Source organism: Anopheles cruzii, chromosome 3 (assembly GCF_943734635.1).
Source record: "Anopheles cruzii chromosome 3, idAnoCruzAS_RS32_06, whole genome shotgun sequence".
In the NCBI taxonomy this organism is placed as follows: Eukaryota; Metazoa; Arthropoda; class Insecta; order Diptera; family Culicidae; genus Anopheles; species Anopheles cruzii.
This window is the reverse complement of record NC_069145.1, coordinates 2,294,022-2,314,757: the sequence shown is the minus strand read 5'-3', so window position 1 is coordinate 2,314,757 and position 20,736 is coordinate 2,294,022. Positions and strand designations below refer to the sequence as shown.

General features: G+C 53.0%; 1 protein-coding gene across 1 annotated transcript in view; it reads right to left on the bottom strand.

The window, feature by feature from the left end:
• The window catches only part of LOC128274741 (zinc finger protein 239-like), a 46,126-nt gene that overhangs the window by 2,532 nt on the left and 22,858 nt on the right, over window positions 1-20,736 (bottom strand). Inside the window, exons 2-3 of the mRNA XM_053013040.1 lie at window positions 7,271-7,351; window positions 6,849-7,006 (exon numbers count right to left, since the gene is read on the bottom strand). Of these exons, the coding sequence (XP_052869000.1) occupies window positions 6,849-7,006; window positions 7,271-7,351 (239 nt within the window). The remainder of the gene's footprint in view (window positions 1-6,848; window positions 7,007-7,270; window positions 7,352-20,736) is intronic.

The following is a 20,736-nucleotide window of genomic DNA, read 5'->3' as shown; positions in this document are numbered from 1 at the left end:
TACACTCCGCACCCGTAAGCAAACCTTAACCCCTGCTGGGCCGAGAGACAAAACGATTCGTAGAACTGCAATGCGCCCATCTTCGGTGCACCGCGACAATGTCTCTCGATGCACACACACTCGGCCCGCCGGTGGGAGTAGCAAACAAATCGAGAACAAATGAAAACAAAAGCGTCGAACTGCGCAGAAGGAAGTCGTGCCTGCCTTCATAAGCATGACCCCGCTCCGCCACCGTCCGTGTTCCGTGTGCTGGGAGCGCCCCTTTGGGAGGATAAAATATTGCATGCAAAGCAGCAGCAGCAGCAGCCTGGGGCCTGCGGGGTCGTCGCTGATGCACTTCTGCTGCCAGTGCGCCGCAGTGCCACTTGTCGAGGCGCGGTTGGCACTTGGCACGTCGTGTTCCGTGGCCGTTCCCGGGGAAGGAAACAAACGCCAAATGCATAATTTCCAACCTCCAACGACATCGCATCGCATCGCATTATGATAATTCTTCCATTGCCCCCGTCGTCGCCTTGAATCGAGCTTGCGTTTTCTGTTCCACCTCGGTGCCTGTCTCTATCTCTCTCTCTCTCTGTCAGTTCGCTGTTCAAATTTAAATTTTCCGAATTCAAACGATAGGAAAGTGCCCTCCACGCCACGCCACGGTTTTTCTGCATTCATTTTCTGTCCGCTGCGTTCAGTGTAAGTGTTCCTGCCGGTGACCCACAATTGACCCCAATCGGTGTGTTCCCACACCGCAGCGGGCCCACCCCCTGGCCGGATTGACACTTTGCTTCCCGCTGCGTTCAGAGAAACGGGACACCAGCAGCATTCGATTCCATCGCTGGCGAGAGGACTAATTTTGGGATGCCACCACCACCACCATCTGCGGCAGCACCTGTGACCTGGCCCGGCCGGCGGAGGACTAATTCACAAATTAACTAATGGTCCACCGCAATCACGTGCCGGCCCCGCAGCGGGACATCTCGCAGTCGGATGTCATTTTCTCGCTCCTCCCCGGGAATGATGGACTCACTCCGCGGGGCCACTGGCCCGTGGCCCGAGCGCGATTGGATGTAATTCATTAAAATAACAATGCGACTACCGAAAGTGCTGGTCGCTGGCGGCCGTTGTCGGGTTCGTCGTTGCTCTGGCCGTCGTCAAAGTCTTTCGTTCGTATTATTAAGCATTAGTTTTAGTAGGGAAAAAAACACAACCCGAAATTGATATTTAATAACAATGGAGCCGGAGCTGGCAACTGGCCAAACCGGAGCGGATAGGTAAATTAGCGAGCTGAGCGACGGAGCGCTGTTTAAGGACCCGGCAGGAACCCGCTCCGGTTCGGTCACCCATTAGAAAGCCTCCTAATCTGGCGTCCGGTGCGTCCGGACAATGGCTCGTCGTCGCAGTTGTCGCCCGACCACGGCCCATAATCAATCATTTCATCGAGCGGTGGGCATCGGGCGCACAAAAGGCGGTCGACCGCGGCACGTTGACCATTTTTCATCCGTGGCGTGGCCTGCATGGCGCGTTTTTGGATGCGTGCGTCGTGCCCCGTACGAGTCCCGCGTACGGGCACTAGAAATCGGTGTTTGAAAAGCGTGCAACCCGGACGAAAGAAAGTATGCAAAAACACGGTCACGGTCCGCCACGCGCGGAAATTGAGGCCCTCGGCTCGGCGCGTCCTGGCTCGTTCCTGGGAGCCCCAAACCGTCAACAAGTCAGGGCATCAATCTGGGAACAAAAATTGATAATTACGCACGTACACCCGGGAACCCGTTCCCGGTGCACACACACACACACACGCACACGGGACCCTCATGTCCCCCATTGGACCGAGACCCGAGACTTTGTGGCCGAAAAATGACGGACGACCGGGCTCGGGTCGGTCGGTCGGTGAAATTAGATTCATCAAAAATTATGATTAATTACACGGAACTCTTGTCCGGCCCCCCGAGCGCCCCCCTAGGGGGGGGATTTGTGGCCCGGGGCGATGGATTTGGCGTCGCGGCCCACTCGCGGGTCCATTTTTTATTGTCATGGTCCGGACGGGCGGCCAGAAATTCCATCGCCGTCCCAGCTTAACCTAGTTCGGGCGACCAAATTAGCCTTGACCTGGCCCCGCGCACCCGTCCGCGTCGTCATCTTTGGGCACGCAGGCACCACAAAGTAGGGTCCGCGCGCGCGTTAGCTCCGGTCTGTCCGGTGTTGCTCCAGTTTCGGACTCGGATCTAACTTTCGGCAGCAGTTCGCGAAAAGCGCTTTCGCCGCGACACGCAGAGGTCGCACGGAGTCGCGGAGGGTCTCTCCGGTGGGCGGTGGGGGCCGCACGGTGAGTTATGATGGGCAGCTTTGATAAGACAGTGCGCGAGCACACGCAAAAGGTTAATGGATTTCTTCTGCCTCTGCCTCTCAGGTGGCCAGGCCTCGCGAAGGGTTTCTCGTGCCACGATCCAGCCACCCACTCGCGCGCGCGCGAAGGGTTTTGTTCTGCCTACTCCTTCGCATCTCGGGCCGGTCAATAGTCATGGCAAATTATCGCAAAAAAACCATAACGGCAAACCCGCCGCAGCTCCGGCCTGGGTAGTGAACATCCATCATCAGGGGGGGCACCGGCGGGAGACGCGGGTACACTTTCTTCGATCAATCATGGTGCGGGTTTTAATAATGTTTCCGATTTTCCACACCACCGGCCCGTCAGCCAACCAGCCAGCAACATATCGCGCCGCGAGTGTTCCGAGAAATCAGTTTTCAATTAATAATTTTTCATCTTCGCTCCGGCCCCCATCGGTTCCCGTAGCGGCGTATCAGGATTCTCAGACCGGTGCCGGTGAGGAACGGAACATAAATCGTAGACATCGCGCGGATCAATAATGGCGATGGCGATTCGGATTGATCTCCCGCGACGGACGGGCCGGCGTTGGACGTGATGATCAATTTTTCGGTGGAGACAATCCACCGGCATCGCGTGTGGGCGGCAGGTGGTCCCTTCGGGCCGCTTCTTGCCGGCCATTAGCAGCGGAAAGATTAATTTCTTTCTCCACGATCCACGATCCATCGCGGCGCGGGCAGCTCCGTTGGGGGCGAATCATTCGGTAGTTAAACGGTTCATCGATCGTTTTTAGGGTCATCTAATTTGCTTACACCTTTCGCGCTTTCGAAGCCGCGTCAGCACCCGACGAAGAGGCGGATTTCTCAAGTGGATTGCTGGATTGTAAACTTGTTGAAGTTGATACTATAAATAAGCCTCTCAAATATTCTCAAATTTTCATGTAAAATCGTGCGATGAAATATCATCTCATTTCCATCTCACGGTGCAAAGCGACGACATTGCCAATGGTGGCGTTCATATTTAATTTGTTGCCCTATATTGGTCGCCGTTGTGTCGTCCTCTGTCCGTTGAGCAGCAATCCGTCGAATGTTCAAACTTAATCGGTTCAATCGGTTCAATCGGTTGGATCGGTTCAATCGCTTCTGAGTCTCCAGCCTCCATCCAAGCTGGCTATGATTGGGTACAGAACCAAATCGCATATCGTAGCCCCAGCGAAGATCGTTTCGGGCAGCGTTGCCCAATGGCTCGTGATTGGCGTCGATCGCGCGCCGTGCCGATAATCAGCCTGCCCGCGTTGCGTTGTGCAACCCGAGCCCAATTCGGTTGACATTCGAAGACGACAATTCTGCATACCACACGACACCAAACGCCGCACCAACGCGATTGCAAAAGGGCAATTCGATTTAAATTTAATTTGATTAGTTTGAAGTTAAAACAAATTCGTTTTCGGCACCGATGCTGGTCCCGGGGGCGCAATTTAAATTTAAACTGGCCGGCGACGGTTAATGAAGCACGTTCGCAATATGGAACGATTTTCCTTTCGGGGAATCTCGCGATGAACAACTTATGCTCTCGTGCTAAGGATTAGACAAAGCGCTCGGAACAGGCGTCCCCAGTGCGCCCCTTGAGCACGCACGCGCTCGCACATCGGGCGTAGAAAAAAGCGAAAGCCTAAAATGAGAACATGTGCCCGTCCCCAATTTGCCCCGGCTCCTGGCCGCCCGGTAGGGACGCTGGGGCGCACATAACCTCACCTCGCCCGGGGGCCTCCCACAAAGCGGGAGGAAAGTGTATTAATAAAATCAACAGACTGCGCGCAGGGCGCGCAAAGTACGAAATGGTAATGGCTATGATAATTTTACAACGCGCGAGCGCGTGCTTTGGTGCTTATGAGTCGCTGGCGCGCTCGTTAAGGGCGTCGACGTCGACGAACCGGCAACCTTTGGCCGCCGCGCGGCGCGGCGCACGTCGTGATCTAGAAACGGACCCGGCACCGCCTGGCCCGGACCGTGATGCCCGGAAGGTGTGAGTGCTCTCATTTTGTGCACCGAACCGAACGCGATCGGTTTCGTCGTCGAGACACGTCTCGCAGTCCGGGTTCGTCATCGCAGCCGCCACGCCACGTACCGTGCCGTCGCTGGAGTGGAGTGGTGGTGGTCTCCTGCCAAAGGCGACCGACCCCTTCAACGTCACGGGGCCAGCGGGCAGCGCTAGTTGATCTCTGGGCGCACGTAATGAGATGGAACGGCCTTTGCAGGCCCACTTTTCCGTGTTCCCGTCCTGTTCCGATGCCGCGGGCGAAATTCACTGTCATCCTGGAAGGTGTCGCCTTTGTTTTCAGCCGAGCGACCCGAGCCGGAGCAACACGTTACACGGGACTGTTTCAGCTTCGAAGTAGTGGGGAGCTTTCGCGTTCGGGGCGCGAGCACTTTGGGGCTTGTGCCGAGGATCATAACAGCGGATCGTCGCGGATCTGGGGCGGTAGATTAGATCCGGTAACCAATAGCGATCTATCGATTGGTCGACGTAGCAGCTGAATCGAACTGATCGTCATTGTGTTAGCTTTTAAGCGCAAAAGTTTATTTATCTAACTCAATGTAATAAGAACGGTAACACCGGTCGTGCCAAAGGCGACCGACCGAACATTGTTTCGAATTGATTTGAGATTGCAATGAGCCAAAAATTACAACGTTCTCAAACTCTAAAATTGAAACTGTAGCACTTTCAGGTCGGGTCCTAGTAAATGTTGTAGATTGAAATAAAGTATAAAATAAACTTGTTTCCCATTTCACGATTAATGCTCTCGAAAGCGCGTTTCTTTCATACGCTACCCGCTCGCCCGTTAGAGAACGTTCTCGAAGCTCAAATTAAAAGTGTCGAATGTGAGCAGTTGATCAAACTGCACCGATCTACCGACCTACATTTGTCACGTTTTCCATCCTCCGTTTTTTCATTGCCCAGCCAGCGGACAGCGTCGGTGCCGGCGCAACAGAAAAAACGGGCGCCCTTCTTGCGCCTCACGAGCGTAACGGAGCGCAACACATTTTATCTCACGCAAAACCGAGCCCCTGATGAAACTTTGTTGCACTTGCACTTGTTTAGTTTCGCTTAAGTTTGTGCTTCGGCCGGTAGATAATACGGCGACGGGGGTCCTAAGCTGTGGCCCTACCAACCCAGCCACCAACGGCAGCAGCAGCCGCAAACGAGGGCTGATCCTACTCATCAAAGAGCCTCCCGGTGGCCGGGACACCGGCTTCGGCCGTCGGTTGTCGGTCGTTATCTTCGTTAGGGGCTTCCCGGTGTTTAGTTTGTTATCTATCGCTCCCAGCGAAAGATGAACTTTTCGAGCGCTGAACGGCATCGCCGGGCGTTCTCTAATTTATGGCCGTGTATTAATGTCAAAATATGACTTCGCACATCACGTGCTTTCCCTGGGTGGGGAAGTGGCCCGTCGCCTCGCCGGGAGGTCGGGAGAAATGTGCTACTTCACGCGCAGATGGCGATGCCGCAGCACATCAAGCACACACACACACACACACACACACACACACACACACAGAAAGGCGATCATCATCCTGGAGAGTCTGTTCGCATAAATTATGGACACATTTTGCTGCAGCTTGCGACAAACATAAAATCACTCCAGCAGCGCGCGAGAGGATCCCTGCGCCTAATTTAACTGCTAATCATCAATGCACGTTCACCACGCGCGTGTGTTTGCGGCGCAATTATCGAAAATAAATCTTATCAGTTTCGCGGCGATGTCGGCGGTCGATCCCACTACGCCACTCTCTCTCTCTCTTTCCGTATCAAGAAAGCATGATTTAATGGCACCTGATTGGTACGCTGCCCCGAAGAAGTGTCTTCCCGGATGTACTGCTTGGTGCGGAGGGAACGGCAACCGCACATGGGTTTGGCGTGCAATCTCAATCGCTTAGCCTCTGCTTAGTCCGATTACGATCGGTGATACGAGAGCCAGATTATGACATGATCAATCTGGGAGGATCCGCGAACTGGAGGTGAAGCAGAAAACGAGGCGAAAGCCGGGTGGTGGGACAATCGGGAAGCCGCTACAACAGCGAATGGTATGCACTGCACGACGATCTTACTCTAGTGTAGCGACGTATACGGCTCACCATGCTGCGAGGGGCTGGTCATGTCATGAGAACGGCAGAAGATTAAGCAGCACGCCGAGACTTCTTTTCCATTCGCCCGCCATCTTTTATTTTATTCAAAACCAAGTTTGTAAGGAAAATTAATTTTATTGGGCTGATCGTTGCAGATTGTGAACTTTTTGTAACTGCTATCGCCGAATTCATACATTTTAGTATGATAAAGATACAAAGTTCAAACTTTTGTTAACCCAAACTTGAATGAACAACGAAATAATTATTGGGTTTCATTCTTCTTGTGAATTTTGGAGTGATATGCTAGACCATTTGGTGATCTGTACGCTTTGTCACAGACTTTACACTTGTATGGCCTTTCGCCAGTGTGAGTGCGGATATGTCTCTTTAGCTTAGATGACTGCGCGAACTTTGACGAACAATGTGGACACTGATGCTGTAGGTCCTTATTGTGAATTTTCGAATGAAGTGCCAGATTGCCTGATTGGTTGAACGCTTTGTCACAGACTTTGCACTGGTATGGCTTTTCGCCGGTGTGAGTGCGGATATGAATCTTTAGGTTAGATGACTGCACGAACGTTGATGAACAATGAGGACACTGATGCTGTAGGTCCTTATTGTGAATTTTCGAATGGTATGCCAGATTGCTTGATTTCCTGAACGCTTTGTCACAGACTTTACACTGGTATGGCTTTTCGCCGGTATGAGTGCGGATGTGTATTTCCAATTGGGAAAACTGCGCGAACATTGATGAACAATAAGTACACTGATGCTGTTGTTCCTTATTGTGAATTTTCGAATGAAGTGTCAGACTACTTGATGAGTAAAAGGCCTTGTCACATACTTTACACTGGTATGGCCTTTCGCCAGTGTGAGTGCGGATATGAACCTTTAGATGAGATGATTGTGCGAACTTTGATGAACAATAAGTACACTGATGCTGTTGTTCCTTATTGTGAATTTTCGAATGGCCTGCCAGATTGCTTGGTGACCTGAACGCTTTGTCACAGATTTTACATTGGTATGGCTTTTCGCCGGTGTGAGTGCGGATGTGAATCTTTAGGCTAGATAACTGTGCGAACTTTGACGAACAATGCGGACACTGATGCTGTTGGTCCTTATTGTGAGTTTTGGAGTGACGTATTAGACTGCACGATTGGGTGAACGCTTTGTCACAGACTTTACACTGGTATGGCCTTTCGCCAGTGTGAGTGCGTATGTGATTCGTTAACTTGCTTAAAACTGGATATGTTGCGGTACAATGAGGGCAGTGGTGCTTGTGGTTTTTGGAATGACTTTTACTATGGGCGTTCCGAGTTTCGGGGCTCAAGACGTTTTGAATTGATTCTGCTGCAGAATCATCATCACACGTATTGTCTGCCACGGCCACAGGATGATCTTTCTGATCCTGACAGATCGATTCCAAAGGATTTGGTTTTTGTGTATCCTGCTCATGACCCAGAACATCATTCGTTGTTTGCAGCTGATGCTGCTCATCGACCTCTTCGTACTCTGATTTGATTGCAATTGGGTTTTCTTCTGCCTCGAATAAATCATCCGGTATTTCGCCGCAACATTCATATGTCATGTTCGCTTGATGAACAGTATAACACTTCTTGTGCAAATCCTTCGCTGTATCCGGTGCGGTAACTTCAGTTTTAATCGACAGTTTTGTGCCAACCGCGTGTTCGGCAGAGTGGTCGGGATCTTCTAGAGTGATTTGTGATTCATTCTTCACTGTGTTCTGCTGTTCGATACATCTATCGACCAAATCATTGTTTTCATTGCATCGCCAGCGAAGCAGATTCATCTTTTTCAAACGCGCTTCGCACATCGTGCACAAATACGATGGAACTCCAGTAGAAGATTCAATCTGTAAAAATAAGAGTCTCATAGACCAGTTTTCTTGTGGAACAGGGTGAATGTCTGTTTCAACAATGCACTACCTGAGCACCGGTGCATCGCTTTTGTAATATTGTCCGGATTCGTCGTTCGCTAGAGCCTCCAAAGCATCATCGTTCGACAAACACCATACATACTTTTGCGCTTCTGGAAAAAAATTGCTATCATACCTTTAATCCTTATTGAACACGAACTTACTCAACACCATCCTCTTTCTTAATCATGCCGAAGCCTCCATTTTAACTGCAATCGTTTATTAAGGTGATTTTGTAAAATCGTTCTTTTTGCACGTGGTTATTGAACAAAGAATGCTTGGGTTTTTGTCTCTTGATAATCTCGATTTCTGACAGCTTCTGGACGTCGAAAGATCGTAAACAACGGCGCTCCTGAGAGTGGGTAGTTTGACAATTGGGTAGTTTGACAAGCACTGAGGGCACTCATTTCGATGATTTTATTGAAAGCGTTTCTATGATTTGGCGTCAGGGCTGCTTTCGATTTGAATCGGAATTGCGGTTATCTATTTATTAAAACAAAGAAATACAACATGAAAGTTCTGCTTCGCTGACCATTTTCCTCGCTCTATCCCTGTTATTGTTTCATGTTCTGCCTTTTAAAATCTAGTGTATTGTGAATATGAACCTAGGCTCATGGATCGTACGCACTTTGCAAAGAGCAAGGGCCTCGATAACTCGATAAAAGCCTAGCCAAGCAGCATGTAGATCTCCCAGGTGTGCATAATAGGCGCCTACTATAGCGGCCACGATCGCGACCACTTTTTCGGAACCGAATCCTTTCTGTCGAATTTGGTACTTATTTGTGTTATGATCACGAAACCGAACGTCAGGGTGAGTTTAAAAATGTCAAAATGTAAATAATGCAGCCGGAACAGTATACGAACGCATCCGATCGCACCACATTTTATCCCACCGAGCCGAGGTTTAGTTTGATATTTCGTCCGGAAACGGGAGGCATCACCATTATCAGCCGAGCCCGACACTACTTTATGTAAATCGAACCCCATTCGATCGCTTCTGACACTTTTCGCTTGGCAGCCAACGAATCTGGACGGGGCCAACGGCGCTCCCTTGGACCATAAAATCCACCGATAAACGGGTGAGAAACCGGAGCGACACGGGACCGGGTCGGGTAATTCCAATTTCGGTCCCAACGCCAACACCGCGGGAAGTCTGCCGGGAGCCGGGGCGAACATTAAATGAAACGATTCATTTCTCCCGTCACCGTCGCCGCCGCCGCCCGTTGTTGAGGGCGCCCGATCGCTCCTTCGAGGGCGCCGTGGGCCGAGGAGGTGCTTTCGAAAAGTGTGACAGCCGAGGCACGATTTGTTGTCGGGTCGCACGTCCGGGACCCGCGGAGGCTGCTACCCGGTAGGCGACCATTTTGACGGGGACCAATTAATTATGAGCATTTTCACTGTGTTTACAATTTCTTTATCGTGTGGCTGGCTCACTCGGCTGGGAACCAGTCCGCTCCGAGGGCCGGCGTCAGCCGAAGCACGGAAGCGAGCGCGGTGAAATATGGTGACGCGTATCACGCGGATCATCGGCTGGTCGGCCGGCTAGCGCCATGCGCCGACCGGTCCGCCACTGCGGACCGAACCCGATGAATTATTCAGTCGCCCGCCCGAATCCGGACATCCAGCGGGTGTCCCGGGTTGGAACTGGACCTCCTCCCGGCGTCCGACTCGAAAAGGGGGCGCCATTTTCGACACGTCGGGGTCGGTGTACATGTGTCGTGTTTCTGCGCTGCGCCTGCGCTTGTCTAGGCTATCGGGTCGGTTGTGTCACGCTAGGAGCCCCCCCGAGAGCCTGGCCCGGTGTTACGTAAATCACGCGAACTCCGCCACCCAATCGGCAGGGCCATCTTCATCGCTGGTGGCGGCGGCGGGCCAGGTATCATTACCCATTGGACTAATAAGTGTCGAGCGCCATAAATAAAACCAACATCACGATCTCGCGGACCACAGTTCTACCACGGTGGTGGGTTACACATGTGTCGAGATGTAAAGTCACAGAACCCGCTGGCCACGATCACTGTCACGCTCTCGCAGGATGTGACCCGCGACGGCGGACGGCGAGCCGAACAACGAACGGTCCCCGGAGTTGTGTAATTCCGGGTGTAGAATTTCGAACGTGAGGGTGTAATTTGATTGACGAAACCCAAGCCCACAACACGATGGGCCTTTCAATGGGATGGGAACTCCTCTCCTGTCTAAGGATCGGCGCGCGCGCGCGCGATGTCATAAGCCGGCCGGCTGGCCGGTCTCAGTTCCAGTGCGCGGCGATCACGACCACGTGGCCTCTGGCGCGTCATAAATAATGAGGCAAGTGCCCGGCAGTGACTTCCGAGAGGGTCGCTAAGAGTGAGCCCCAATTAGAGCACCCGTCCGGGGGCACGTGAGGCCCAAGGTCATAAAGATGCACGCACACGATTAGTGCGTGCGGAGCGTAGCCTGTGGGAACCGAACCGAAAGGCAGTCGCGTCGCTGTCTGTGACCCCGGCCTGTCAGCTGGCCGTGTGTGGCCGGGCAATGAGTCACCTTCGGTCGAGGCGTGGCCGCAGTAAATGATCCTGTCAGGGGTCGAGAGTAGTCCTCCAGTAGCGCCGGAGTCCGCAGAGTCTGCAGTTGAGGCTTGCGGCCACACCCGAACCACGTACCGCGATTACGTATTCATCGCGGTGGGCACGATCGCCCAGCCCGAGATCCAATCCGAGATTGAATCCGCCCGCTGGACCACCCCGGCGAACCGGTCGGTTGAAGGTTAGGCTCCCAGCGGGGGGGGACCCATGGTAGAAGTTAATTAATAATGAATCATAACTAATGTTTTTGGCGAGTTGAGCATGGCACACCGCGCAACGCAAATTGCTAGTCCCCGATCGCCGGCCGGTTCGGGTTCGCCTGCCTTCGGGTAACATGTCAGCTGCCTCCTCCTCGATCCTCGTCGGTGGTGGTATCATGGTCGCCTGCGCCATGCGCACTGTCAAACGTGTCTTGTTCGCCGTAAACTGCCAAACAATTAGATGCCGGGGCCCTAATGAAGCATGACTGTTTGACATAATTGGAATCAACACCCACTCGCGCGCGCCCGCCGATCGATGTCGAGTCGATCGCGATTTCATTCATCGAATTGAAAGGCCCGGAATCCGATCCCCGCGACGACGACGACGCAAATTAGTAGCTCGTAGTGGTGGTCGATTAAAATTAATGTTGATTTTATTCGGTGTGAATTTCGGAGTCTCGTTCGGCGCCGGACAACGGCAGCCTCGCGAGCCGCCGACGGTCCCATCCGATTATATTTACATTTCATTTCCATATGCTACCGTCTCGTCGTGCGACAGACCATCGAGGACGCGGCTTTTGTTGTGGTCGTCGTCGCGAGAGTGGGAAACGTTGAATGAAAACATGTTGACCCGGATTAGGATTCCCCCACCGTCCGGCGCGACACTTGACGCCGTGAATGGTCCCTTGACGCGCTCGTCACGCGGCCGACAGGTCCGCGGTGATGGAATTTGGCGCGAAGCATAAAAATGGCACGGCCCGATGGCTGCGATTAAGTCGAGATCGAGTAGGCACCGAGGCACAACGCGCATCGATTAACCGGCCCGCGAGCTAATGAGCCAGGCTGACTGGGCCTTGCTGAACGCGCTGTCAAAAGTGTGTCAATCCGAAGCCGAAATGTATCGCGGCAAGCCTTGCCTTTTTGCTAATTTTATCGAAGATGTACGAGGCTGCCCTTTGGCGATTCCCGGTCCCGGTTCCCACGCTTCCATTTTTCCCGGCCTAATGAGACAGCGGAGAGATAAGGGGACGACACAGCCTCGGAGATAGTATCGGCCGCTGCCGCCGCCGATCGGCCTAATGAGATGGCTTCTGACGGGATGCTGGCGTGTATCATCCTGTTGCGATCGTTCGCCTGACGTGCGCCTGTTTTTACGTTTCAGCAACGGACTTCCCGGCGTGAGGCTTCCCGTTTCGGCAGCATCGATCATCCGGCCGGGATACGGCGCGAGCTTCAAAATGGCCCCAGTGTCTTTCCGGGAAGACTCGAGCACGATCGATCATCTGCTGCGGGGTGCAAAAGCCTAAAGCGTTTGAAGTTTGCTCAAAGTACCACTGTAACCAAAAACAAACGGGAGACAGTGTTCTCCCTCGATTGTCGTGGTTGTGTGCGAAAGAATAACATTTGGGCGTCAAAAAAGACCAGATTTTTGGAGTGGACAATTCTAGGTTCAACTTCCTCGTGATGTGTTTGTATCATATTTTCGTGACCATTTCGGGATCACTTCGAGCCCTAAACTCCCACCCACCGTATTCGTCTGACCGTTGGCGTCATGTGACTTCTGGCTATCGGCTAAACTCAAAAGGCGCTGAATACGGTGAATGCTCCAACAATTCGAACTTTAATTCATGGATTTTTGCCATTTTCAAAATGCTTCCCAAAATGCAAAAACACGGTGCATTGCCCTGATGAAAGATGATGTGACCCGCGACGGCGGACGGCGAGCCGAACAACGAACGGTCCCCGGAGTTGTGTAATTCCGGGTGTAGAATTTCGAACGTGAGGGTGTAATTTGATTGACGAAACCCAAGCCCACAACACGATGGGCCTTTCAATGGGATGGGAACTCCTCTCCTGTCTAAGGATCGGCGCGCGCGCGCGCGATGTCATAAGCCGGCCGGCTGGCCGGTCTCAGTTCCAGTGCGCGGCGATCACGACCACGTGGCCTCTGGCGCGTCATAAATAATGAGGCAAGTGCCCGGCAGTGACTTCCGAGAGGGTCGCTAAGAGTGAGCCCCAATTAGAGCACCCGTCCGGGGGCACGTGAGGCCCAAGGTCATAAAGATGCACGCACACGATTAGTGCGTGCGGAGCGTAGCCTGTGGGAACCGAACCGAAAGGCAGTCGCGTCGCTGTCTGTGACCCCGGCCTGTCAGCTGGCCGTGTGTGGCCGGGCAATGAGTCACCTTCGGTCGAGGCGTGGCCGCAGTAAATGATCCTGTCAGGGGTCGAGAGTAGTCCTCCAGTAGCGCCGGAGTCCGCAGGGTCTGCAATTGAGGCTTGCGGCCGCACCCAAACCACGTACCGCGATTACGTATTCATCGCGGTGGGCACGATCGCCCAGCCCGAGATCCAATCCGAGATTGAATCCGCCCGTTGGACCACCCCGGCGAACCGGTCGGTTGAAGGTTAGGCTCCCAGCGGGGGGGACCCATGGTAGAAGTTAATTAATAATGAATCATAACTAATGTTTTTGGCGAGTTGAGCATGGCACACCGCGCAACGCAAATTGCTAGTCCCCGATCGCCGGCCGGTTCGGGTTCGCCTGCCTTCGGGTAACATGTCAGCTGCCTCCTCCTCGATCCTCGTCGGTGGTGGTATCATGGTCGCCTGCGCCATGCGCACTGTCAAACGTGTCTTGTTCGCCGTAAACTGCCAAACAATTAGATGCCGGGGCCCTAATGAAGCATGACTGTTTGACATAATTGGAATCAACACCCACTCGCGCGCGCCCGCCGATCGATGTCGAGTCGATCGCGATTTCATTCATCGAATCGAAAGGCCCGGAATCCGATCCCCGCGACGACGACGACGCAAATTAGTAGCTCGTAGTGGTGGTCGATTAAAATTAATGTTGATTTTATTCGGTGTGAATTTCGGAGTCTCGTTCGGCGCCGGACAACGGCAGCCTCGCGAGCCGCCGACGGTCCCATCCGATTATATTTACATTTCATTTCCATATGCTACCGTCTCGCCGTGCGACAGACCATCGAGGACGCGGCTTTTGTTGTGGTCGTCGCGCGAGAGTGGGAAACGTTGAATGAAAACATGTTGACCCGGATTAGGATCACCCCACCGTCGGGCGCGACACTTGACGCCGTGAATGGTGGCCAGCCGGCCCCTTGACGCGCTCGTCACGCGGCCGACAGGTCCGCGGTGATGGAATTTGGCGCGAAGCATAAAAATGGCACGGCCCGATGGCTGCGATTAAGTCGAGATCGAGTAGGCACCGAGGCACAACGCGCATCGATTAACCGGCCCGCGAGCTAATGAGCCAGGCTGACTGGGCCTTGCTGAACGCGCTGTCAAAAGTGTGTCAATCCGAAGCCGAAATGTATCGCGGCAAGCCTTGCCTTTTTGCTAATTTTATCGAAGATGTACGAGGCTGCCCTTTGGCGATTCCCGGTCCCGGTTCCCACGCTTCCATTTTTCCCGGCCTAATGAGACAGCGGAGAGATAAGGGGACGACACAGCCTCGGAGATAGTATCGGCCGCTGCCGCCGCCGATCGGCCTAATGAGATGGCTTCTGACGGGATGCTGGCGTGTATCATCCTGTTGCGATCGTTCGCCTGACGTGCGCCTGTTTTTACGTTTCAGCAACGGACTTCCCGGCGTGAGGCTTCCCGTTTCGGCAGCATCGATCATCCGGCCGGGATACGGCGCGAGCTTCAAAATGGCCCCAGTGTCTTTCCGGGAAGACTCGAGCACGATCGATCATCTGCTGCGGGGTGCAAAAGCCTAAAGCGTTTGAAGTTTGCTCAAAGTACCACTGTAACCAAAAACAAACGGGAGACAGTGTTCTCCCTCGATTGTCGTGGTTGTGTGCGAAAGAATAACATTTGGGCGTCAAAAAAGACCAGATTTTTGGAGTGGACAATTCTAGGTTCAACTTCCTCGTGATGTGTTTGTATCATATTTTCGTGACCATTTCGGGATCACTTCGAGCCCTAAACTCCCACCCACCGTATTCGTCTGACCGTTGGCGTCATGTGACTTCTGGCTATCGGCTAAACTCAAAAGGCGCTGAATACGGTGAATGCTCCAACAATTCGAACTTTAATTCATGGATTTTTGCCATTTTCAAAATGCTTCCCAAAATGCAAAAACACGGTGCATTGCCCTGATGAAAGAAGGATTCTTTTCTTCTGCACACCGGGTCTTGAAATAATATTCAGAATTTATTGTGATACCATTGTATTTGTTATTTATTGTGTTTGCAAGAAATCCACAAACCAATTTCTTTTCGCAGCCGATTAAACTGATGCTAACACTTTCTTGACCGATTTCTGGACACGAATTCATTTTGGGAGCCGAAGAACTAGGCTCACACCACTCTGTAGCCATTTGTTTTGACTCAGGATCATGGTTAATGACCCAACTCTCAGGTGTTGTTGCCGTTTTTGGACGTCCGGGCCTTGGATCGTCTTCAAGGTACAAGCCTTCGTGTAACTTTAGCAACCCATCTTTCTACCTTACTAATTGAAGGCGAAACGTCGTTCTATACTTTCCATATTCGTTCATAAATTTCCTTTGCTTTTAAACCTTCCATGAATAAAAAATCAACAATTAGGCTAGTAGCAGCGCCCTCTGCTATTGAACCGTAAAACTTATTGAACGAGCCAGTAAATTGCATAGAGTAGGCATTATTTCAAAGGTAATGACATAGATTTTTAAGAATAAATAAAGATATTTTGATTTATAAATAATGTCAATAATTTGACGCAAAACCAGCGGCCACCGAATTGAGATGCATCTCAGCCAGTCGGCAAATAATGTCAAAGCCACGCACGTTCACACATTTATCACGCCCAGAATGCCACGACCACGCCAGGCGCGGAACCGCGCCACCACAAAGTAAACAGAGCAGAGGCGTGCGCACGCTCCGAGTCCGGAAGGCAACCCCAAACAGGACGCCCAAAAGAATATGCATGTTTTTGGGCGACATAACGATATATCATTTTCGGGCCGACGTCGTTCGTTCCCTGTGTCGGCGGCCGCGGCAGTGTCGGGGGCCGCCGGGGAGGGAGCGGACGGAAAGGAAGGACGATGCGAGAATGCACGTAGCCTGAAGCTCCGAAGCTCTTATTTATTTCCGATGTTTATTTGAACAGCGAATAACTTACAGGGTGCCCCCGGGGGCTCCTTCTGTCCTGGCCAGGGCATCGGGGTGCATCGGGGTGCATTCGTTATTGTTGTCCGCGCTGTTCGCTGTGCGTGGTGAGGTGTGGTGGTGGTGATTGCTTTTAAATCGTGTGAAAGCAACCCGCCAACAACGGGCCGCCGCGCCGGACCCGAAAAAGTGTGTTGCGCGTGCGCGGGACTCACGCCAGAGGTTTCGGTGACAGGTTGTCCAATTAATCATTGGCCACCGGGAACCCGGAGCGTACACACAATACACTTCAAATGCAAATGAACATGTTAACTTATAGTAATTACACACACACACGCACACGCGGCTCCGTCGTAGGAGTCACGGGGTCTGCAAAATGCGCGAATTGCATCGAGGCCGCAGGACCAACGCGCGGCTCGGGCTCGGGGCGATATCAGCGCCGTCGAGTGCGCCGACGGTGGCTGCGTGCGGCTTATTTATGGCCCGTAATCTGAAGGCAATATTTCATAGGCAAAATAGACACTCGCACTCGGCATCTAATCGGCCGCGGCGATCGGTGGCGGGCAGGACTAGCCGAGCCGAGGGCGCCGCGAGCCCTGCCGTCGATGTTATTATGCTCGGTGCCACCACCCGACCCGAACCCGAAAGCCACCATTAAGGGAGCGAAGCTCTTTCGGAAGGATTTCATCACCGATTTGCTACTTAGTGGTTCGCGAGACCCCAGCAAAACACACACACACGCAGAAGGACTGATTGATGGCGGCGTGTGGTGACCCCCCTGCCGCTGGGGGCTATTTTATGAATATCGAATTTTGATGTTCGACGAGCAGCCGCAGCCGTGTTCTGGGCCGTGTGTGGTGGCCGTGGCCGAGCGAAGTGCATTAGCTGGTGGAGCCCGAAAAAGTGTTCCCCGAAACCGATAAAATCCGTCCGATCGTCCCCGCGGTCGCTCGCTAAATGATCGTAAATTATTGGTTTGTTGGACGGCCTTTATCGCAGATAGTGCGAGGACAGCGCGTCTTCGGGATCGGTAAAACGGAAAAAATCAATATTATGATCGCAACCGCACTTTCCGGTTAACGATTATTGCCACGGTTTAAGCCGAACGCACACACACACAGAACCACTGGCGCCCTCGCTTGAGCGCAAAAAGTCGGTATAAATTCGAAAATAATGGCCATAATATTTCGTGGAGAGCGAGCGAGAAGGATCGCACGGCTCGGCCCGGTCGGTCAGGTGATAATTCGACCACAGCAACCGACCGCGGTCCGCGGCGATGGCCGGGAACCCCACCCGGGGCCGGGGTTGTTGAGATGCATTTATGCATAATTGGTTTCATCTCGCGCCGGGGCCCACGAAAATGGCCCCACTGAAGATTAAAATAATAACTCATATTTCACCCCGGCCCGAGCCCGAGCAGCGGCGGTGGCGGTCCCCACTTATCTGACCCATATCTGCCGCGGCTGCCAAGAACGAACTTCTGTGTTCGCGTCGTTGCATCATCAGTGGCCGTGGCGGCGTAAATCAATGCAATCGCTCTTCTGCAGCAGCGAAAGCCTCGGCCCCGGCCGGCCGGCCAGCCGACGACGAGGACGACGGCAGCATAATTCAGATGCACTTTAAAAGTCCATTTAATTAACATTCGTTGGGGAAAAAAAGAAGTGGCCGCACCAGGTAGCTGCTACCACTCAGTCGCCGTCGCCGCGGCCGCCACCGAGTAGTCATAACCATTTGTTTTAATAAGTATCGGGGGTCCCTTCCGCGTTCTCGGCCGCTTGCTTTTTTTTTTGTTGGTCGGTGGCCCCAAGAGACCCACGACGACTGCCATGGCCGCCGCCGCCGAATGATTTAGTTTCTGTTGGGCTGCTGGGCCGAATGCAATCGCCGGGCCGCACCATTTGCGTGCGTTCGCAACCGGGTTCCTTTTTGGCCGTTCCTTCCCGGGCCGGGGTGTGTGTGCGCGCGTGGGTTCCGGTGGCGGTGGCGGCCACAGCAGGTGAATTCGCGACTCCCGCTGTGTTCCGATGCCACCTTCAGCCGGCGGCGGCGTTGCGCACCCGCGGCGCGTTGCCCGCGAGGCTCGTTATTATTATTTCGAAGCGGACACACACTGGGAACGGAAGTCCTGCGGCATGATTTAATTGGACTGATTTAACGCAAATCCCAAATGAATTGCTGCACCGTAGTTGACGCGACGGCGTGGGGTGCAACAAAGTAGCGTCATAAACGATAGAGCGGGTTAAAGAAGGCCGTGCCGCGTCAATTAAATGTAGCGGCCCGGCAAAGGAAGTGACATCTCCTAACGTCCATTTAAAACCTCAGCACTGGCCGCCGGTGCACGACGTCTTGAGTTTCACGTCCCGGCAAAGGGGCCCCGGCTTTAATTGAATTATCAGCACCGAAAATCATTTACCCACGGAGATTTATTTCTATCGTTTTCGCCAGGGGTTTCCGGGGGCCCCGGGAGCGGCCGCTGCTTTCTTTCCGGCCGCCCCGGGTGCATGCACCTTGCGCATGCAGGCAGCGTCCGTCTGCAGGAGAGCCTTTTTGACATATTGCCTGATTATTTTGATTAATACCGCTCTGTCCTCGCGGCGCACCGAAAAGTCGCATCGCGAAACGACGCGACGCGCACTGAAACCTGATACATTTTTAATTACGAAATACATTTTGGGGGCCCTCGTTTTTTTCGGCCCCGGACCCCATTAACGCGTGCTGGGGGCCGAAAATAAAATGCAATCAACGATTTGTGGTCCGCGGTCCGGTCCGGTGGTGGTGGGGGGCCCGTTTGCGTGGTGCGTTTGAAGATCGCAAACGCTTGATTTCATCGCCGGTCGGTCGGGTTGGTTCGGTATGTCGCGCAGCACTTGCGAAATAATTAATTTTAATTAACGGTGAAAAACAATTCGCGAATCGTGAAAGCGTTGCACACAGTAACGCGACCTTCACCGATCGTTTCCCGGCACCGCTCGCTTATCACGGCTCTTTTTGAGCAATGGCTGCCGATGCTGCTCGCTGATGGAGATACGGTTCCTGCAAAACAACGAACCCTGTCGGTGACACCCGAGAATCTTATTGATTACCATCGCCCAGTATTGCCACGTTGGAATGCCGATTGGGGGCCATTCGATCGGATGCGGGATTGGGATTCGTGGAACTTGGGAGCGAATGGTGCCCTGCGAGGGCGCGCGCACAAATGAGTGCTACCGAATTTTCAATTAAAAATGAGAATTTTAATTATCACCATCGATTCCCGCACGGCTGCTGATCACGCCCGATCCCGGCGACAGTAGCGCATATGGGTCGCGGTCGTTGTTTTCTGCCACTCGCTTTCCGGTTCGCCGGGGGCCACCTGCAGCTTTTTGGCGCATCGCTGCAATCGGCATACGCGGATCCGGTTGTGTGGCCGCGCCGCAATCGTTAAATGAAGACGAAAATTATGTATCTGCCCTCTCGATCTCGCCGTTGGTTTTATGCGCGCGTGATTGATATCAGTTGGGCGTTGGGTAACGTATCTGTTTGGTGCAGTGTCCTTTGTAGCCTTTTAATAGCTGCAAAACCAGATTTTTGGCAAAATTTAACACGCGTTTCTTCGAGGCGGGCTTTCTCACTTGGAGCGTATCAGCTCTCTTACTGAGATCACCTGTCATTTGAAAATGAGCTTGAGCTCATCTGTTCATCTCATGTTATCTCATCTCTCGCTGTTGAAGATTTGATGACATTGGGGCATGCGTTCGTTAATTATCGATGAAAGTAATGTTATCTCGTAATGTTAATCTTTTACTGATTATCGCAACGTAATTAACAGCAGGAGCCATCAAGTAAATCGGTGTCGTTAAACTACCATTCACGTTCATAAAATCCGGGCGGAGAGTAAGTCTGCTGCGTTTGTCTCAATCTTGGCCGTTCTTGTTCAGCCAAAAACGTTCGAAGAATGTCGAGCTTGCTTCGTGGCCAAGAAGCGCACGGCAACATTGAATTAACATGTAGCATAGCGTTCGATTTCGCAACCCGCGACTACATTCTAATCCGATCGGCCCCCTTTAAGTCCACTAATTACGGTGCACGCGCGCGCGAGCGATCGACATTGATGTTGACAGCGTCGCATCATGCAAAATATTGGCCGCCGGAGTCTCCGGAGGCCGTGGAGTGCCGCTGCGCGCCCGAAAGGAATGCGGAATGCGTCGACTCGCTCGTAGAGAGGACTGGTCTAGTGTTGGCGCACGCATTTGGATGCGCTAGATGCGTTCTCGGGGTGCGTTTTTGCTGCACCATTCCATTCCTTACGGACGGCCGGACGTAAAAGGCGGCGCAAGAAAATTGCTAGCGTGTTGCCGGGGCTGCGTCGTGATCGAAGCGGGCACCGCAAGGCGGCATAAAATGTAATCCACTCAGATGCATGTGCGCGCGCGGGCTCCGAACTCTTTCTCTCTCTAAAAGGTGAGATGATTAAAGGCCGCACGGCATCTCGCACGCGGCCTGCGCCC